Source organism: Pleurodeles waltl, chromosome 12 (assembly GCF_031143425.1).
Source record: "Pleurodeles waltl isolate 20211129_DDA chromosome 12, aPleWal1.hap1.20221129, whole genome shotgun sequence".
Taxonomy (NCBI): domain Eukaryota; kingdom Metazoa; phylum Chordata; class Amphibia; order Caudata; family Salamandridae; genus Pleurodeles; species Pleurodeles waltl.
In genome coordinates this window covers 502,164,981-502,186,564 of record NC_090451.1, presented here as the reverse complement: position 1 = coordinate 502,186,564, position 21,584 = coordinate 502,164,981, and the positions used below count along the sequence as shown (strand labels likewise).

At 43.8% G+C, this 21,584-nt stretch overlaps 1 protein-coding gene across 1 annotated transcript in view; it reads right to left on the bottom strand.

Annotated features, from left to right (window-relative positions):
• Nucleotides 1–21,584, bottom strand: part of SMPD3 (sphingomyelin phosphodiesterase 3) — a 1,015,604-nt gene that overhangs the window by 15,507 nt on the left and 978,513 nt on the right. The window contains exon 10 of the mRNA XM_069217238.1: nt 11,282–11,444. Coding sequence (XP_069073339.1) covers nt 11,282–11,444 — 163 coding nt within the window. The remainder of the gene's footprint in view (nt 1–11,281; nt 11,445–21,584) is intronic.

Genomic DNA, 21,584 nt, shown 5'->3' with positions numbered 1-21,584 from the left:
ATGTCAGGTCTCGGTTTGGTACACAAGTCAGTTACTTCAAGACAATCATGATCAATGTCTTCTAATTTCTCAATTTCAGCATTCTCATTTGTAAGTAAGGTTGCTGGGTTCAGCACTGTACATCTTTTCAATGACACATTTGGTGACCCTAGAATACTCGTTTCATATCTGGCCAATCTTGCACCAGTCAAATATTGGGTTTTCGTCTTTGTAAGTAAAATCTCAATAGAGTGAGGGACTACTATATTCAAAGGATATCCCATCACAATGCCCTCACACTGTGTAAGGCTTTGACCAACCGCTGCAACTGCACGCAAACAACCTGGCAAGGCTGCTGCCACAGGGTCCAAAGTAGCTGAAAAATATGATACTGGGTGGTTTACACCTCCATGGACCTGTGTCAAGACAGACAAAGAACATGCATCATGACAAAACAATGTGAAAGGTTTTGTGTAGTCAGGCATCCCCAAAGCCGGAGCATTGCACAGACTCTCTCTCAATTCAGTGAACGCTTTCATTTAAGCCTGGTCCAACACTATGGGTTCAGTGACTTCTTTATGAGTCAGCTTCTGCAATGGTCTCAAAGTGACTGAAAAATGTGGAATCCATTGGCAACAATAACCTACCATCCCTAGAAACATTCTGACATCTCTCTGTGTGCTCGGGGGATTCATCTGCAATATGGTTTTAACCCTTTCTCTGGATATCTTTCTTGATCCTTTCTCAATCTGGTGTCCCAAGTATTTCACTTCTTTCTGACAGTATGGCAATTTAAGCGGGGACACTTTATGACCATTCTTTCCCAAATGGTTCAGTAAAGCAATTGTGTCATACTTGCACTCTTCCCTTGTTTTGGACGCAATCAGCAAGTCATCAATGTACTGCACCAAAGTCGATGGGAAAGGCAATTCCATCGACTCCAAATTCTTTTTCAAGATCTGATTGAATATGGAAGGTGACTCTGAAAACCCTTGAGGCATTCTGCCCCAACAATAAACTTGGTCCAAAAATTTGAAACAAAAGAGAAACTGGCTTGCGACAAATCAATGACAGTGAAACATTCAACATAACAGGGAATCTGAAACATTATCACAGCTGGATTTGGCACCACAGGACAATATTTGACCACAATCTCATTTATCTTTCTCAAATCTTGGACAATTTGAACCTTCCCACAGGACCTTTGCAAACCCATTATCAGTGAATTACAGGGGCTGCTCAATACTTCCTTCAGAACCCCTTGCCTTCACAAAGTCTGCAATTAATTGGGCGACCCTCAGAAGGACCTCTGTTGGCATGTGGTATTGTGGAATGTGAGGGAAAACTGCATTCAGCTTTACAGTACCTTTAAGTGGCTCAACTCCCTTTATCAGACCTTTCTCTTTTCCTGCCAGATCCCACATCTTCTCTTTAACCGCTCCCTGCAAATCAAGATAGAACTCCTTCACTGTGAACATTGGGAAAAATTAAATCAGAGGATATTCCTCATCTGAAGTCTCACATTCTGTTTCTGGGGCTTGATCATCTTCATTATCACTATTCGTCTGAATCTCAATTCCATCATGAACAAGTAATCGAGCATCTTGTTTTACACAGCAAGTCTCTTCCCAGTAGGGATACTGGACTTGAATCACAGACTATGAATTTTTGCAATCCCTGGAAGTTGCCAATTTTAACCTGAACTGGTTCTGTAATTGGGTTGGTCAAATACTGATTCGACACCCCTACAATCTGAACTGTTTTACCTGAAAGGGGCAAGTTTGGAACCTCTGCACTTCTCACTGTACGGAGTGTAGATCCTGTGTCAACCAAAAATGAAACTCAGTGACCAATGACTTTGCCCTTCACATAGGGACCTCTTTGATCTACTTCTAAGGAGGTTCCAACTACACATGGCTCCCCATTTGAACTTTCACTCCCCCAATCATCGTTTATTCCATCCTCACTGTGTAACGGGAATTGGTGCACTGTGTTATTACCTTGGTTAGGACCTCTGACCTGTTACCTGTTGAGAAAGAATCATTTCCTGATGTTCCACTGGGGCTTGAGGTACTTTAATTTGCTGTCTAGGTACCATGGGAACCTGCTGCTGCACTGGCTGCAACTATGTCATTTGTACAAATGGCATTTGCACCTGCTACATGGGTTGGAAATCATGTATTTGATTCACATTATTTTGGAAATTCAGATTAGGACCTCTCGTCCTCGGTCCTCTCATGTTTTGAAACTAATTGATGTCATTACTTTGCTGAACAACACCTTCCTGCACCATCATCGGACACTCCCGTTTCCAATGTCCAACGGCTCCGCAAACCTTACAAGGCAATAATTTCTTCATTCACTACACATCATTCTGAACCCCTACAGTACCTAAGTACCTAAGTCTGGACCACGATTCATATTACCTCAGCGACCTCTACCTCTCATCTGTGGCTGAAATAGCATGTTACCCGGCTGCTGCTCTGGTAGCTGTTGTGGAAAATTACCCTGTATCCCTGTTTGTGCAGCTTTAACCTGCATCACCATCGCCTTCTCTTTCAGCTTTCTTTGTTTCAACTCAGTCTCGTCACTACAGTACTTTGCATACTGCAACACCTCATCAATCGGCTTTGCTTGCCAGCAAATCAAATGACTCTTAATCATCTGGCTAATTTCAGGTCTCAATCATGCCCTTTGCCTCGATTGTCTCTGTACCACTGTAATGCTTAGACAAGCTGAGTAACCCGCAGTCAACTGCTGAGCTGTTAATCACTTGCAACAAGATGTCACTGGCTTGGACCGGTGGCACCTGCTGTGTAATTGCATTCAGGATCTGCTGTGTCAACAATTTCAAACTCTGGCTAATGTTTGACCCTACTATAGTATCTTGAAGTGCTCCAAATGGACTAAGGTCCAACATTGATCCTGATCTGTCAAAAGTCTGTCGCACAGGAGAGACTGCTCGAGTATTTTCGTTAAGTCCTCTCCCATTGTATTCTGTGACATGACACCCTGTTCACTTACACTAGGTTTCTTCTGTGCAAATAAGGATACGGCTGGACCAAAAGTAATAGGCAAAGATATAGCATCTGGGGTTGGTCTGGTACTTAAGTTCTGTGGGAGAGTAACTCCCATGTTCTTATTCATCACTGAAGACATAACTGACTGTGTCGCTGTTACTGGAGTGAATCTCGGCATGACTTGTGGCTGCCCTTGGGGCACTAAAAGTGGAGTTGGTTCTGTCTGAACCAACATTGGTCTTGGGAAAACCTGTTCCATAGGCACCATTAAGTTTGAAGTCATTTTCATAATGGGTACATCAGGGTAAATACTCTGAACCTGTGGCAGTTGCACCTAATTTTGCACTACAGGAGTAGTAGGTGCATTAAGACTACCCCTCATCAGACTCTGTGTCAGGCCAGTATTAATCTGCACCGGAGTCGCTGTCCATTAACCTGTGTCGGAGCTGCAGGATCAGCATTGGTGCTTGTATCACTCTCATGTGCTGCATATGGCTATGGGCGATTCCTCAATAACTGTAAAATAAACTCATCATCATCTGATTCTTCCTCGACTGTTGAAGACTTGCTAGCCTCCCTACTTTCAGGCGGGCTTCTGTTAGTCTTTCTAGTAGCTTTCCTCCCTTCCTTCTCATTGTCCTGCATAATCGCTGGAAACAACTTCATTACGTACAAAGTCTAATTTCTCCAAATTCTCTGAACACAGTCCCATCTAGCCTCTGTTAATGTCTTTTCCGCCTTTCTCCTTTTCCTCTCGAATTTCTGTTGCTGTTGCTGTCTGGCTTTTTGCTCCCAGATCGCTAATGCCTGTAACTGTGCTGGTCTCGGAAGGGGCTTTGATGCATATAGCACCATCCTTAAATGCTCTAAAACCCTCAAGTTGAACGTTCCATTTGTAGGCAATGCTACGTTCCCATCTTTCTCTGTTTCTTTGCACCCTTACTTTAGCCAAACACATGGCGCAACACCCTTCTTTTCTATTACAATGTAAGCCGGTGTACCTTCTGGCAATGTAGCTTCGCCTATACTAATTGTAATGTACATATCTCCCTTAAAGCACTCTTTAAAGCCTTGAAAAACATCATCTTTTTGACTTTTTTGTTTTTCAATCAATTCAGGAAGTGACTTTTAATCCCAGAATTCTCTTCACTTACTTTCCCAACCAATTGCCTCTCACGGACGGCTGCCAATCCGTGCGCAACCCTTCTCACTAACCAACCTATTCTAGCATGGCCCCAATGGCGTCACACTCACACTTACTGCGGCTGACAAAGTCTTGCGGTTTGTCCTCTCAAACTTCGGCTCACAAAAAACTAATGCAAAAATTGCAAGCACTAACCCAAAACCAAAAACCAAAAATTGCAAGCACTAACCCAAAACCAAAAACCAAAATCTGCTGGTTTACTACAGGAAAGATAACAGAATCGCTTCAGAAACTTTACGGATTTTTCACTGACGGCTCTTCCCGCACTTACAGCTACTCCTTCTTTCTCAGAATCTCTGATTCGCAAGCAAAATTCAACCTGCAAATTTTACTCTCAACTGGTCAGTGGATCTGTCCTGGTGCACATAGGACTCGCCAGATCTCAGTCGAAATTTCCTTTCACTCACTTTGACTCACACTCTGACTTGTCGACCACGCCCAATTGACCTACTAAACCAGACAAATTACAGAATAAAACCAAGTGTCTCATACACTTTTCAATATACTCTGGAGTCTTAGACCACACAGGGTCCGTACATCAACAACCACATGGACAATTTTTTAGCACAAAGCACCACACACATGTGAGGTTCGACGACTTCCCTACTCTCACACTGTGAAGTACGCACACTCCTTCTACAACTTAATTTGGAATACGCAAACTCCTTAAACCCTCACAAACATCACAATTTACCTGCGACTTGCATAAGCTGTACAAGCTCAAAACCTTACTTCATTCACACTATCACTAGAACGCCGAGAACATCCTCAAACAACCATTGGCAGGCTCCAAGATTCTGGGAAAGTCATTTCTGGACTTAGGGGAACATATTCTCTCTAATTAACATAATTGAAAAATAAAATCCAAATCTCAGCAATACCGAACTCTCAAAAGAACAGATCATCAAGCTACTATGCTCCGTTAATCTTTATGTCTTTCTGGTACCGTCTCAGTGAACATCAATACTACTACTATCTCCGTTACTACCTGTTATTCTATACCGGATGTCTCTGATGGGCTCTTAAGGAGACTAACCATCCATCTCTGCTACTATCTCTGTTAGCGTATCTGACCTTAATAAGTAAACTTACTAGGGGATGTAAATAGGTCGATGAACCTTTTGACTCGCAATTAAGATGTTCCCACCATAACTCCAGTACATGCAGATCAATAATCAACCACCAATAACCAATGATAATCAATAACATTAGTAATCAGTGGAGTCAGTAATTGTCACACACCATGACTTCTCAGTCATGAATAACCACACCTTTGGTAAAAGTTAGAATATTTATTTCCCTATATTAACAATGCTAATGTCACGTAAGGTAATCTCAAAATCAAATGATACACATACAGAAACACGACTGGCTGTCCAAACCTGTGAAAGAAACACAATCTAATCAAAGCTTGAACTAGTACACATTCTAAGGTTACAGTGCAAATCAATAATAAGAAAAATTGTGCAAACGATATCGCATACATTTAGATTTAGCAAAGAAATACATCAACGTTATTCCCTATAGCAGTCTTTCATTAGTGAGAATCCTTAACTAACACCTGATTAGCATTGGCATGTTGGGATTCATGCAAAACAATTTAGTAACCACAAATTTGGAAAACATCTAACTATGGCTCTATCAAAACAATGCAGTTGGTGCCTAGAAAGAAAAAGCAAATAGACATAACAAAACACAGGAGTATAAGACAACCTCTCCTCAATTGGATCAGCAAGCTAAGATAGTCTTCGTCATCAGTACATCAGTTCGGTCCGCAAACCATCAGGATTCAGCATCAAAGTTCAGAAAACGCAAAATCTTTAAGCATTAAAGTTAAGTACGTCTCTCGTCAAGACGCACAAGAAAATATTGACCTTTCAGCCAGCGAGAAAATGGGCAATGTGCAGTCTTCCCTTGGTGCAGTCCTGTTAAGTTAAATTCCCTAAAACTATTTCCCAAGTCCCTATTGGTCAAGGGATTGTACGTTCACACTTTGTTCAATAAAACTAAAACTTAAAATCTATGAATTCTACCACTACTCCATTCACATGTTGTTGGTTGGCTTCTCCTGTAATGTCCTCATCATCCGGCTTCTCAGGTAACAATATTGTTGCAACTTATACTCCAGTCAGTGTCTCCATTGTTCTCCTCCTGAGAAAGTCAGTCTTACACACATTCCACTCATAATGTTACTTTTAGCAAGAACAGCATCTTCTATCAAGTGGTTCTCATGAGAAAGACTTTTAGCTACGAGCACATTTAGACAGTACAATGGAAAATCACAGTTAAACTCTCTAAGGCAGCCATTTTATTAATCGGTTTAGAAATACAGCTTGACATGAGCTGTGCAACAAGGCCAAGACCTCCGCTAAGTTAAGGCTTTCAATTAATAAAGCTAATACATAATGTATAACCCTCAATATGACATATTACTACATTAATCAAACATATGCTCAACATTTCATATTAATTAGCCATTAATAAATATACTTCGTGATCAATCATGGCCACTCATCGTGATCACATTTTCAAATGTGTGCATTATTTTCCCTACATTATTACATTTTCTACGTAAATTCATTACTCAGAATACATGAATACTCATTAATATTTTTATTATAACACCTGCGCTAGCACAGCTCCATCAATGAGAACCTCTTCAAAGGGCATGTTCACGTGTCCTGTCCAAATGGGGCCCTGAGGGAGTGACTATAGCACAATAGTAACTCTTGTGAAAGTAAAGTGCAGAGCAGATCCTCGAAGAGTTTCGAAAGGGGACAGACACCCGCAACTCCTTTGTTCGTATGGGCTGGCATTGCACTATGATCTAAGGAGCATGCATTTCAGCACTGAGAGCATTGTAATACCACATTTCTGGCATTGGTTTGCATTTTAAGTCAATCACTAATGCCACACTCAAATACCAGGCATAGGATTCAGTAGATAGAAAAAGTAGCAGGGCGCAATATGCTTTATGGGTCCGTTGGTGTCCTAAGACCAGCTAGAGAAAACAGTTTCCAGGTATGACAAGTCAGTGATCCTTTTTGTTCTTCTCTGAAACAAAGTGGCATTAAGTTGTAGGCTGGCTACGTTGAGTTCGCATGAAGAGGGAACGTTATATTTTAGAATATTTTATATTTTATTAGTTGTTGTCAAAATTGAAAGAATGAAAAGAACACAAAAATGAGAATATGGCATGGCCAGGTGTGCGCATTCACCGAGCAGGTTTACAGTGTACATGGATAATTTTGCAATGAAAAGCATTTGTATACTGTGTGGACTACTACTATTCTCTTACTACAGTATCAAAGACGGACCAAGCCTTTTTGTAAATGGCAGAAGAATGTGGGTGTCTCATAACTATGTATGTGTTTTTATGTGGTGTACTGTTGTTATGTAATTAAAATGTAGTGGGATCAATTGACAGTGCCTCAGAGTGATATATTGGAGCCCATTAACCATCCTTTCTGACAAGCTTCAAGAACATATTTTTAGAGTTTTGCTGACAAAAAATCAGGGTCCTCAAAAAGGATGAGGTCTTTAAAACTTGTGAACTAGCAAGTTGTGAACCAACAAACCACATTCAGTTTACAGAACGTAATAGCTTACTCCACCCTTTGCAATCTGGGTTTCGTGTGGGCAATAGCACCGAATCGGCTCTTCTCTGTATTACTAATTTCCTGAGATATCTACTGGACAGTGGTGGAGCTGCTGCACTGATTTTATTAGAGCTCAGTGCAGCATTTGACATGGTACATCACAGCACTCTCCTGCAAAGAATAGAGGGCATGGGAATACAGGACACTGCTGTGGCTTGGCTGAGATCTTTCTTGCACACATGTACTTTTCAGGTCAACACTAACCAACATAGGTCAAAATCCTACCCGCTAGTCTCAGGTGTGCCCCAGGGCTCTACTTTGAGTCCACTGTGTTTTAACCTATATCCAGGCCATTGGCAGAAATAGTGAAGGGCTGTGGACTTACACTGTTTCATATGCAGATGATACACAAATTGTTGCATCTCTGTCAGCTCGGGACAATCACAATGTGAAGGCTATCAACTCTTGCCTCACCCAAGTTTCATCATGGATTTACACCAACTCCCTGAAATTAAACGGTGATAAGTTAAAGGTTCTGCTGGTGGGTAATCCTTCTATCCCTTAGGGCCTTCACTTGGGGCTTTCAATCATGGGCAGCCCTCTTAGCCCAGCTGGTTGTGAGGAACCTGGGAGTGTGGCTTGATGACAAACTTACTATGAGTCTTTGAATTAATAAGGTGGCTGCTACGTATTTGGCATCTTGAAGTAGCTTAGGAAGATTCTTTAATATCTCACTACCTTTGCCCATGGACCCATGGCCTAGGCCTTAGTTATTTCCAGACTGGACTATGGGAACATGCTTTATCTGGGAGCGACAAAACTCTCTTTAAATGCCTCAGGATCATTCAAGAGCCTGCTGCATGGCTTTTTCTCCACTCTCCTAAACTCATCCCCACAGTTATTATGCTTTGGACCTTACAGTGGCTACCCATCAACCACTGTGTGCATTTTAAGGCATTGTGCTATATGCACAAATACATTTCAAATTCTGGACCTGCTTATCTTAGAGCTTTGGTGTCTCTGTATACCCCCGCTCGCTCATTGTGCTCGAGTCATATGAGGTTGCCGTAATTCCTAGAATTAGGAAATGCCACCAAGGAGGTCGAGCATTCTTTTTCCCGGACCAAGGGTCTGGAATAATCTCTCTCCAAGACTGAGGGAGTGGCAGTCACTCTCTCTGTTTCATAATATTTAAAAACAGGGCTGTTTCAACTTTCAGAATCCTCCTAACTCTGTTTTTTTTTGGTGGCTCTCGGGCTTGATCAATCTTTTCCCATAATTGAGCCTGGCACTGGGAAACCTTTTCTGGGTAGCAATGCACTTTATAAATTACGTATACTAATAGTGTCAGCTGAAATTGAGCACTATAAAAAGGGAATTCTACGTAATGTGTGGCAAGTATGTGGCTCTGAGGCTGTCGTACTGGATCCACCTGAAACCACATTTTGTAGTGTTGTGCATCTTATCTCTGGAATACATTTAAGTGAAGAACGTAATTCTGTTTTTCAGCTGGGCAGGAACTTCTCTGTAAACAAAAAGGGTAAGACAATAGACTGGGACTTGAACACACCCACCATAAAAGATAGAGTAAATCTGGGGAACTGGACAGTGTCTCAAACTTTACACTTAGAATTATTGATCCCTATATCCTGCATGCAGCATACCCTTTCCTTAGTACTTAATCTGTGCTGTTGGTTATCAGTAGTAACCACTGGAACTTATTTCAGGGTACCAGGCACTCTGCCACCTTCTTCTCTTTCCTAGTCTCACTCTGCAGCTGGAGACAGGAGATCAGTCCCATGTTGGTTTCCACTAAGATCATGGAAATGGAAATGGAAGAAGGACCAATAATATATTGTACTTTAGAATATTGTCTGTTCCTCTTTTTCCAGAACCCACAATGAATGAAAAAAGGACTGCTATCACTCTACAACTGCCAGCGTATTCGCTTTTGAGTCGCCGGCCAGGCTGATTGTTGAGTGCATAGACAGGGCATATCAGAAGTAATCTGGGGCATCACATGTTGTGGAGTTGCAGCTGCAGTGACAAAAGCAAGATCTGCCTCACTGGCATGTGCCTATGTCATGTTCAGCTTCCCAAGAAATGTGGAGACAGATTAAGCACTGCCATTCCTCTATGCCCATTATCTCTACAGGTGCATGCATGCTCCTCTGAACATTTTGCAAGAGATTTTGCTAGTCAAAAACTGGTCTTTGTTTTGGTATGCATCAATACTCCTGCAGAACACAATTTGTGCAGATGTACTCCATAGGTGGCATTTTCAAGGTTGATGTATAAGGACACTGAGATCCCTACGTTCCATTGGAATTCCATTGTGAGACTGCTTTAGAGTATTATTAGTCATCCCCTCGGTAGTCGCTGCGGGCATGAACAGCCTTTCTTGGCCTCACAAGGTGGAGGGGGCAGGCAGAGAAGTGCCAGAAGCACACAATACCAATAGAATCCAAACATTGAGCCTCTGGCCTGCTCTCTTTTTAGGTTTCAATAATTTATTTAATAATGGCTGAATCCTTAAACCACAATATAGTAATACTAATTTAGAAGAAGGAAGAAATATCTGATTAATAACTATAATCACCTTAAGTTGAGGTGTATGCAATGTTAATGTCTAAACTGGGCCAGCAGGATGGCAGTGCTATCAGTCAAAGTTCTTTAAATTAACAGCAGAAGAGCAAATGAGGCTCCGTCTGCTAGCTGCAAAGCTCGGTGGAAATGGAGCACCACCTATGGTTACATTATGGGTGGAAAGAACCTAGGAAATTTATCAAAAAGACTGTATGAGGGCCCTTTACTGGGCTTCTGAAGATAACTGGAAAACATGACCAAGTTGTTCAAGTGGCTAGAGACATTTGAAGACTGACTACGTGCATGACAGTTAGGTGCCATGTTGTGTCCAAGTACCATCACTTTTTAACTGGAAACGGGGAACAGGGGAATCTAGATGGTGGAGCTAACCTTCCTGATGTAAGTGTCTTTAATATAACTAAAGTAACAATTTCTAAAGTTTGAACTGTATGTGGTTTGGACGGGGTTGCACATTTTGTTGCTAACATTTGATCAACCTGTTAGTGTCCTGAAGAATCAAATGCAGTGGTATCAGTGTGCAGAGGAACATCATGTAGCACAGTGTAGTGTTAAAGGCATGCATGAAGACCTGGTACAGTAAGTGTATTCATATACCAAACTATGGGCCTTTCACTTACAGTCTGGTGGAGGTGGGCATCTGCCACAAAGCAGTGAATGTCCTATGTGCCCCAAATAGGGTGCATAGCAACAATACACTCTCACTGCATCAGACGTGATATCTGCTGCTTTTAGACAAATGCCCTGTATCCTTTAAACTATAAATTCACATTTATGCTGGTCTTTTTTAAGTGCTATTCCAGTGTATGTGATACTTTCCTACATTTGGTCTTATCTTCCAAAATCAAAATACAATTGCCGTAGGACCTACTCACCGCTTTCCATTCGAGGTTGAGACCCTCCTCTTTGTAAAGTATGTAATCAATCCGTCTCCCACTGCCTTTCAGTGGCACCTTTCTCCCCTTTTGGTTTGGACAGTGGTTCTTGCTTGTAGGATATACTAAATACTCTTTTCTACCTTCCTCATTTTCCAGAACCCTGAACAGGACAGAGAAAAACATATTTTTTCACTTCATTATGTCATTCGGGAAGTACAATTCTTTGGTTCCACGGCGATGCAAGCAGATGCTGGGGCACAATAGGGAAGCAAAGATGGAAAGAACGAATATCTGTGCAATGGTTTGGAGAAATAGAAGGAAGTCTTACATTTACTTAGGCAGAAAGAGAGCACTTTTGGAAAATGTTAATTTAAGTCCTATAAAGTACAGATCAGGCATATCTAATAAAGGACTCATGGTTGATAATAAAGCATGGGCCCTGGGATCGGAAAACAAATCGACAATCTGTTTACAATATTCCAAGAATCAACCAACCTAAAGACTCGTAAGAACACCCCTTGAGCTTCCTTCCAATTCCAAAAGTAACTACTAACCTCTTCCAGCCTTAAAAAAGCAAAGATCTAATTGTCTATTGAAAAAACACTGAGGCTTCCCCCAACTAAACCTCAAAAGCACTGAGAACACACACACCTCTCCAAGACTGCATATTAATAGAGGTATATGCAAATGATACATTAAAACTACCAGTAGTGCTGCACAAGAAGAGGTCAAGGAGGCACCAGCACCTGACATCAGAGATCCTCAAAGCTTCCACTAGGCACAACATAATGCCGACACAGAATTATTTCTAAATTATTAAAAAATATTAACTACAATCCCAAGTACCTAACAATTGATCAAACATTTCATTTACTTAAAATCTTAAAGGACGGATGCAAAGAGCATCAGCAACATATGGAACAAACATGACTCCTACATGTTAGTCACGCTTTAGACCTAAGAGAGGAGCTATGACCACACTGCCCAATGTGAGCACTTATCAGTGGTAAGCCCTGGAAGGCCACTACCACACCATTCTGATTCCCATTAAGCTGCAGAATATTTTCATACATTTGCTGTAGAAATAAATCAGATTTTCAAGACCATTGCTTGTGTGGGTTTGAACAGGTCCAAAATTTAGGTTTTTTGGAGAAAGCACTGGTCTCTAATGCTGGAAACAACACAAGAAGAAGTAGGGAAAAGGGGGATTTATATTCAGTGCCAGATTTTCACTATTTTCACTAGTACCATAGATAAATTATTAGGGAGTACACAAAATCCAAGTGCATTTAGAATAAGGCTACATGAAGTGCTTCAAACTGACCAGACGCGGTCACATCTAGCTCTACTCTTAGATCTCTCCAAAGGGTACTGTTGAAACAAAGAGCACCATTGAAATCCTCATTGCCACAAACAAGGGCAACCAGAAAACAGGCCCTCACTTTTTACAGAAACAGATCTGTAGTACACCATGATTCATAACCTAAGATGAAGCAATGCAACAGTGCTGAGTACAACACGAGGAAACAGCCAACTTGTACTCAGAGGGCTTGAAATCAGTATGCACTGGACCTCAGTATGAAAGACCAAGCAAACTACCTGAAACGGCATGTAAGAAATTGTGTTACTAGTTAACTTGGGTGTGAGCTCAGGTCAAGCAGCAACCACAATCCTTGTTGGGGTAAAGCACAATCAAACTCCAAATTAACCTGTGCTCAACCTCTGGTAGCTTGGCTCAGAGCAGTCAGGCTTACCTTAGAGCAATGTGTAAAGTATTTGTGCAACACTTCAACAGTAGGACTGTTAAAATACTACACAAAAAGGATACCACACCAGGTTAGAAACTAGAGCTGCATTTAATAAATAAAACAAGACCAAAACAACAAAAATCCAATCAGTAGAACCGGAGTTATGGATATTTGAAGAATAAAGTGAAAAATAGTGCTTAAAAGCATAAAGTGCCATCCACGGCTATCTGGTCATGCTGGACAAGGTCAAAGTCAAAAAGTTCAGGCCCACTGCAATGGAGTGCAGATCGGATACAGTCCCATATTAGTCCTAATGAAGGTTTACCTTCTCAAGTTTTGTGCCAAGAGTCCCGTTTGCATTGGAGAGGGTAGCAAGGAGAGCATCTCAGAAGGCTGTGGCGTGGTGTCCCAGATTGGCGGGCTGCAGCTTCATGTTGGCGGTCCTCCCACAGTCGGTCGATGTTGCAAGAAGATGGGCTGGTGGTAGCACACTGGCTTTCAGTGTGATTGGTGCGATCTTGATGCAAACGGGTCCGTACACTGTCACAAAGAGCCCAAAGTTTGATTTAAGCTTGCTGAGTCACAGCAAAGGTTTAGGACCTGAGAGGCACCACTTGGGCATCAGGAACTTGCTGCATCTAGGTCTAGGTGCTGGTTGGGGAGCTTTTATGTTCATGAGGCTCAGATCAAGAGGCCAGCAGACTAGCCTTTTGAGTCACTCCAGGGTCCCGGGTTCAAGATGAAGTTGCAGGTCCAGTTGTTCTTCCCCAGGCAAGAGGACAGCAGGCCAGGAGTTCCTTTAGAGCAGCAGTTCAGCAGAGTGGCAGTCCTTCAACAGCACAGCAGCCCTTCTTCCTGGCAGAGTATCCACAGATACAGAAGAGAGTTGTGCCTTTGATGCAGAGAGACGTTTCTAGAGGTTTCCTTTTGAAGTTCACAGGCATCCTGCCTTCCCTGCTCTGGATGCAGACTAACTGCAGGTAGTATGCAGCCTTTTGTGCAGCAGTAGGACACAGCCTATTCCGGGGTAAGTGAGGCTGTGCCCTGCTCCTCCCTCCCATCCGGCCAGCGATGGCTCACACAAGCACACCTAAGCTCCCTATTGTGTGTGGCTGTCTAGAAGGAATATATAAAGCTCAACTGTATTCACACCCAGTCATGTGACCAGAGACAGGCCACAAGCATTAAAAGGCTAAGGCAAGAAAATGCCAAACTTCTAAAAGTATCAATGGTACACAGGGCTGCCCAATATCCCTCCACTGAACTAGGTAAAGACAATTGTCAAGAATACAAATGTTCCTGGAGGAGTAATTTATGCATCATTCTGCATAGTCAGATAAATCCAATATCCACAAATGGGGAAAAGTGACTGTACACAAGTACAGGTTAAACAAAAATGCATTGTAATAAAACATTATACAAACACAAAAATCAGTTTATGGGTGTTGGTACATCAATGATTCAATAACACTGCAACCCCCACAGCAAATCCTCTCACTTAGTATTTGGGGTTAAGTCCAAGGATCCTGGAGAGGTGCCAACTCTCTCTTACCACCAACAGTCTCTTCATCAATCAATCAATCAATCAGTATTTATAAAGCACGGCTACTTACCCGTGAGGGTCTCAAGGCGTTGGGGAGGGGAGGGGCCTCATCCGAACAGCCACTTCTTGAGGTTCTTCCTGAAGATGGTGCACGACAGGCTTTGTCTGAGGTGCAGGGGGAGGTTGTTCCATCTCTTTGTTGCAGTGTAGGTAAAAGATCGTCCTCCGGTGGTGATTTTAGGGATGCGAGGGACGGTGGCCAAGGCCATCTGGGTGGAGCGGAGGGATCTGGCTGGGGTGTGGAAGGAGACGCGGTGGTTCAGGGAGGCTGGTCCTGCATTGTGTATGGCCTTGTACAGGTGGGTGAGAATCTTGAAGGTGATTCGCTTCTCGACCAGTAGCCAGTGGAGGGTCCTCATGTGTCGGGAGATGTGTTCTCGGCGAGGGAGGTCCAGAATGAATCTGGCGGCAGCGTTCTGGATGAGTTGAAGTTTTTTGATGTTCCTAGTTGAGGTGCTGGCGTAGAGGGCATTGCAGTAGTCAAGCTTGCTTGTGACTAAGGCGTGGGTGACTGTCCTGAGACAGTCTACTGGGATCCATCTAAAGATCTTCCAGAGTTTGCGGAGTGTGTGCCAGCAGGAGGAAGTGGCAGAGTTTACCTGGTGGTTTATGGATAGGGAGGAGTCGAGGATGATTCCTAAGTTGCGGGCGTGCTCGGTCGGCGCAGGGGGGCGCTGAGGGATGAGGGCCACCATAAGTCGTCCCAAGCTGAGGTGCCGTTTCCAAAGATGATGAGCTCCGTATTGTTGGAGTTGAGCTTGAGGCATCTTTCTCTTATCCAGGCGGCGATGGATTCCATTCCTGCGTGAAAGATCCTTTTGGCCATGTCTGGGTCTTCGGTGAAGGAAATTATGAGTTGTGTGTCATCGGCATATGACACAATGTTAATTCCGTGGCTTCTGATGATGGCAGCAAGAGGGGCCATGTATACGTTGAACAGCGTGGGACTCAGTGAGGATCCTTGGGGGACTCCGCAGTTGACTCCTGTGGGTCTGGAGGTGTAGGGCGGGAGTCTGACCGTCTGCATCCTCCCGGACAGGATGGAGTGGATCCATTCCATGGCTCTTCCGCTGATTCCTATGTTCTGGAGTCTGGTGCACAGAGTGCTGTGGGAGACAGTGTTGAAAGCTGCTGAGAGGTCGAGAAGTATGAGTGCTGCAGTGTGGTTGTGGTCTAGGAGTAATTGGATGTTGTCGGTGGCTGCCAGGAGTGCTGTCTCCGTGCTGTGATTTCTGCGGAAGCCAGACTGGGAGTTGTCCAGAGAGTTGTTGGCCTCGATAAAATTCCGTAGTTGTGTGTTGATTGCTTTCTCTAGTAGTTTGGCGGGGTAGAGTAGCAGCGAGATGGGCCGAAAATTCGTTAGTTCTGATGGATCGGTCGAACGTTTCTTCAAGACAAGGCATATTCTGGCGTGTTTCCAGTCCTCAGGGAAGGTGCCCATGCTGATGGAGCAGTTGATAGTGTTACGAGGCTTGGGGGCAATGGATGCGCTGGCTTTGATGTATATGTAGTGCGGCAGGGGTCCGAGGGGGCTCCGGAGTGAATGCTGTTCATGATGTTGACTGTTTCCTCTGTGGTGGGCGTGAACCAGTCATGGATGGTCTGGGCAGGTTCTAGGGGAGGGGGGTGGGTCGGTCGCAGGTTCCGGTGCCAGGTAACAGAAAGCTGTTGTCGATGTCCTGGATCTTGTGGTGGAAAAAGGAGGCAAGTTTGTTGCAGAGGTCCTGTGACGGTGATGCTGGTGGCTTCGGAGGGGGGATCTGTGAACTTTTTGATGACTGAGAAGAGTTCCTTCAAGTTTTGTGCGGAGCCGTTGATGCGTTCCCAGAGTGCATCCTTGCTTGCGTTCTTGATTTTCTGTCGGTGGGCGGGGGTTGTGGCTTTCAAGGAGGCGAGGTCTTCGTTGGATTGGCTGTTCCTCCAGTTTTTCTCTAAATGACTGTGGGTACGCTTTGATTCTTGGAGTTCAGTGGTAAATCAGCTGGCATTCTTAGGTACACGTTTGGCCGATGTCAGACAGAGAGGGGCTAGAGTGTCGGCACATTCGGTGATCCATGTGTTGAGGTTGCGTGCTGCTGTGTTGGCGTCGTCAGAGGGGGGAGGGAGGGATTTGGCAAGCAATGAGGTGAGTTGCTCATTGGTGATTTCATTCCATTTCCCGTGGGGGGGTCCTGGAGCTGCAGGTGCGGCTGCTGGGTGCCGTGATTGTGAAGTATATGCAGCGGTGGTCGGTCCAGTCTGGGGTGGAGATGGTCTTGATGGTGATCCGGTTGCTCGAGGTGAATATGGGGTCCAGTGTGTGTCCTGCGATATGTGTGGGTGCGGAGACCAGCTGTCTGAGGCGTAGAATGTCGAGGATGTCGAGTAGAGCGGTGATGTTTGGGTCAGTGCGGTCCTCGAGGTGGAATTTCAGGTCGCCGAAGGGGAGGTAGTCGTCATCCACAGTCTAAAATACTATTTCTTAATTCCCACTATGTTGTGTTCTCCCCATTGCCACAATGTAGTGGGATTTAAGAAACATTATTTTGGACAGTCTTTTTTACCCACAGTCCAAAATACTGTTTTCCTAATCTCCACTACGTTGTATCAATGGGGAAATGTCCTCGCCATTGACACAACGTAGTGGGAATTATGAAGCAGTATTTTGGACTGTGGATCAAAAGACTGTTGGTGTAGAGAGTGGTTTGGCACCTCTCCAGGATACTTGTACTTCACCTCAAATACTAAATGTGAGGGATCGCTGTGGGGGTTGCACACTGTTGATGGAATCATTGTTGTACCAACACTCATATACTGAGTTTTAGTTTTTGTATAATGTTTTGATCACAATTTATTTTTGTTTAACTTGCACGAGTGTACAGTCATTTTTCTCCATTTGTGGATATTAGATTTGTGTGACTAATGTGACTGAATATGCAGAATGATGTATAAATGACTCCTCCAGGAACATTTGTATTCTTGACAAACCTTCTAAAAGTAGCATTCTTGGAATTGCAATTTACATTCCGACTTCTCCATAAGCTAGAATTTTAATGTGATCACCAAACATGAACTGATTATCTCTTCCCATTTGGACATTACACTTAAAATGGAATAACACAACTCTCTGTTATCCTATGGGGGAGATAGACCTTGCAGTAGTGAAAAACAAATGTAAGAGTTTTTCACTAGAAGGACATGTAAAATTTAAAAGTACATGTCCCACTTCTGAAATAAATTGCAACTTGCCCTCTGGGCTGTCCAGGGCCTGTCCTAGACATGACGTAGGTGTAGTAAAAAGGAAGGATTTGGCCTGGCAAAAGGTTTATTTTGCCAGGTTGATATGGCAGTTCATAACTTCACAAACATGCTCTGCAGTGACAGGCCTGAGGCATGTTTAATGGGCTACTTAATAGGGTGACACAACCAGTGATGAAGGCCCACTAATAGCATTTAATTTACAGGCCCTGGGCACAGGTAGTGCCACTTTACTAGGGACTTACAAGTAAATTAAATATCCATATTGGGTATAAGCCAAATAAATATGTACATTTATTTCAGTGTTTTTACAGTACCTAATATTTTGAAGTTTGCTTCTTTTATGTTTTTTCAATAGCATCTACTGTTGTGCGGTTGTTGGTGATTTTAATATCCCCTCTTGCTGTAGGGATGTTACTTCCTATAATGAGCGATTTTGCTCTTTTATAGGCTGCAACTCCTTTAGTTCATTCAGCATCTGTGTTATTTTCAGTTTGCAGATGTTCACTTTGTGGGATTCATCCCTGGAGAACTATTTATTATACCCTTTGTTCTGTACTTTAGTCAGATTTACACCTGCTGTCTTCTTTTAAGCATTTGCTCTCATCGACCTGCTGAGGACTTCTCAGTTGGTTGGCATTGGTTTAAATGCTTGGGTAGCCTTTATTTTTCTGAGGTGTGTGTGATGTCCTCCATGCTTTCCTTTCTCTTACATTAGTACTTTCTTGCTGATTACTCGGCTCAGTCCTGATACGTTTTCATGACAGCATCGTAGTTACGGCTTCTGGCTGGCCGATATATATATTTTCTTAATCGCTACATTGACAATTGTTTTTCTTTTCCTCCTATGTGTGTTTTACTTTCTAGATGGCCCGTGCGGGTGTTAACATTATTTCTGTCAGGTTTTTATTAGGACATCTGTTGTTCTATACCAATAGTTGCTGCTGTGCTTTTTGCCATTTTCTATTACCGACTTGTCTAATGCTTTCTTCTTCACAAGTATTTTTTATGATAAGAGCTATGGCTCAGTGGCTTTGTCTGTGGACTCTGGATCCCCATGTACTGGCTGAACATGGGTTCAATCCCACCTTCGGAGCAGGTCTTTTTTATGTCTACATTGTCTGTTGTCTCTGACACTTTTTTTTCCCACTGCCATGGTAGCACTATTGCCCTGCTTTTCAATGCTTTTATGACTTTTTACTTGCCTGTTCTCCTTTTTTTTTATCTTATGGTGTGGAGTATGTTCTTTCACATCTACATTCATCTGAATATTCACTCTCTTTCTAAACCGGCTTGTTCTAGTTAGTGACTTTTCACAGGAGTATTTGCATCTGCATTAAAATCTGCTAAGCATGGGCCAAGAAGCAGCTCCCTGAGGGCTTGTGTGCTCATTCTACCAGAGTTAGATCCAGGCCCCCTGCTTTAGTATGCAGAGTTTCAGTCCTGGGTATATGCCTGGCAGCAATGTGTTATCAAGGGGTCAGTGGTCACCTCCACAGAGGGGTGTTGCAATTCTAGGACCGCAGCTGCCCTCTTCAGTACCTTGGCGAAGGATGAGGTCGCCTCCGTCAAAAGGCTGGAGGGGAAGGCAGTCCGAAGCCGGTGAGGGCTCAAGGCCATAACCTCACCCAATTCTGTTATCCAACTACCCTACAGAGGAGGCTGGACAGTCTCCTCCATAGGGTAGCTAAACCTCAGCTCCTCTCCCTTGCCTCCAAAAGCCTGTGCCTTGAAGGAAAAACAGCAAGGGATTGAGGAGAAGGCGGAGGGAAGGTATACGAGGGCACCACTGATGCCGCACCCAACACCATCTGGCGTCGGAGCGCTGTCATCTCGCTGTTGGATAGGGTAATTGGTTTGGACTTGACTGATGCCGCCTAAGTTGGCTGACTGAACTCCGGCATCACAGTTGGGAACCCCGAAGGGCTGTGCATTGGAGCCAACACGGAACCGTGTGGATCCAGAGGGCAAATCTGATGCGAAGGGCAAACCTGCCACCATGGAGTCAGGTAGGACACCTCTCACCTCCTTGGCGCTAGAAATCGCACCAGAGGGACGTAGGGGCCCGCAGGTGGTGTGAAGGGAGTTCTAATCATCTGCATCTGGGCCAGAGCTTCCCAGTCTCCAGAGAAAGCAGGGAGGTGTAGGGTGGACTCATGTGCTGACTCCTCAACCGGGGATTGGGAGAGGCATCGGAAGTGCCGGACTGACCTGCCATAGGCAGATGCTGCGACGTCCACTGCTGGTGCTTCATAGTCTGCTCTTTTAACGTGGATTGTGACATATGATTGCAGGAGTGGCTCCTGGAATGAACTGACGACCACTCCCTGGACCTGCAGCAAGACCGACGATGATGTGGGGCCTCAGCCAGATGCGACACCAAGATCTTTATACAGCATTCCTGCAATGCCTTCAGACGAAGGCAATGACAGGAGCCGCAATCCTCAGAGTTGTGGTGTTCCACGGGGCACCACATACAAACACTATAAGAGTTTGTGGCTGACATCTGCCTGCCACATGGCCCACAAGGCTTGAATTCTGAGGACCTGTAGAAAATGGCACACTGTTCCATAGGCAAAAATAATTTTTGTTGAGATAGCCAAATGGCCTGAAGTACTGTGGATCTGGGTTTTAGTGTGGAAAAGAAGGAACTGACGTCAGCACATCAGGGAGGGGAATATAAGGACTCCGTCGACATCATATCCAGTGGACAACGTAATTACAGAGTCGCACAACGCCCTCTTATTACTGGCAGAGGTACTGCTGTGGTAAAATGTCCGGGTCCAGTATGGTGCCTGTGGAGAATTCTAAGGTAAGGAATCTGCGGCTCAATGTCCCTATCAGATGCACTTTATAGCTTAACAAACCAGGAGACAAGGGTCTCAGAAATACATATAACAATAGTACAACACGTGAAAGCAGGGCTGGAGTTCATGCAACCTGCTAAGTGAAAGCAAGGGTGGGGTTGGAGGAGGGCAGAATAAAGAAAGTATAAGGTCCATCTGACCTTTATCTGGGGTAGGGAAAGTGAAGGAGGAGGGATAAAAGGAATTTAATGTGAAATGTATGAAGCAAATTGTGATCAGTATTTCTGCAACCGGTGTGCTATTTTGCAAACTTACCTATGTACTAATAGTTTGGCTTGCAAAATACTGATTTGTAGTGGGTCACTATTCGGCCAACAGAGTGAATATTAATGAGGCACATTGCAAATTGCGACCCATTATGAATCTCAGGCATCACAGGCATGGTGGTCTGCTGAGGTCAGCAGACTAGCATGTCTATGATCCCTTTTAAATTCAGCAAACTTTTTTTTTTAATACAACCCGTTTTCCTTAATAAACGGAAAAACAAATTAAACGTAAACTGTAACTAATACATAGGAAAATATTTTTTTCAACATTCCCAAAGGGGAAGTGGTCCCTTGTGCACCCCGTCCCGTTTGCTATAGGGTACCACTTCATTTGTGTAGACAATTATGTATTGATGTCTTGCAATCAGATTTCAGTTGCCAAACATTAATACATGCCCATGGACGTCATTTAGGGGTTGCAGCTGCGACCCCTGGCTTGCCCTTTGCGACACCTGGCACTGTCTTTGCAACCCCTGACCTCAGAGGTGGCAAATTCAGAGCCAGGAACACATGGGCAGCTCCTCCTTATGGATGTCATTTGGGGCGGCGCTCTTTTTTTTTCTGTCAAAGTTTTATTAC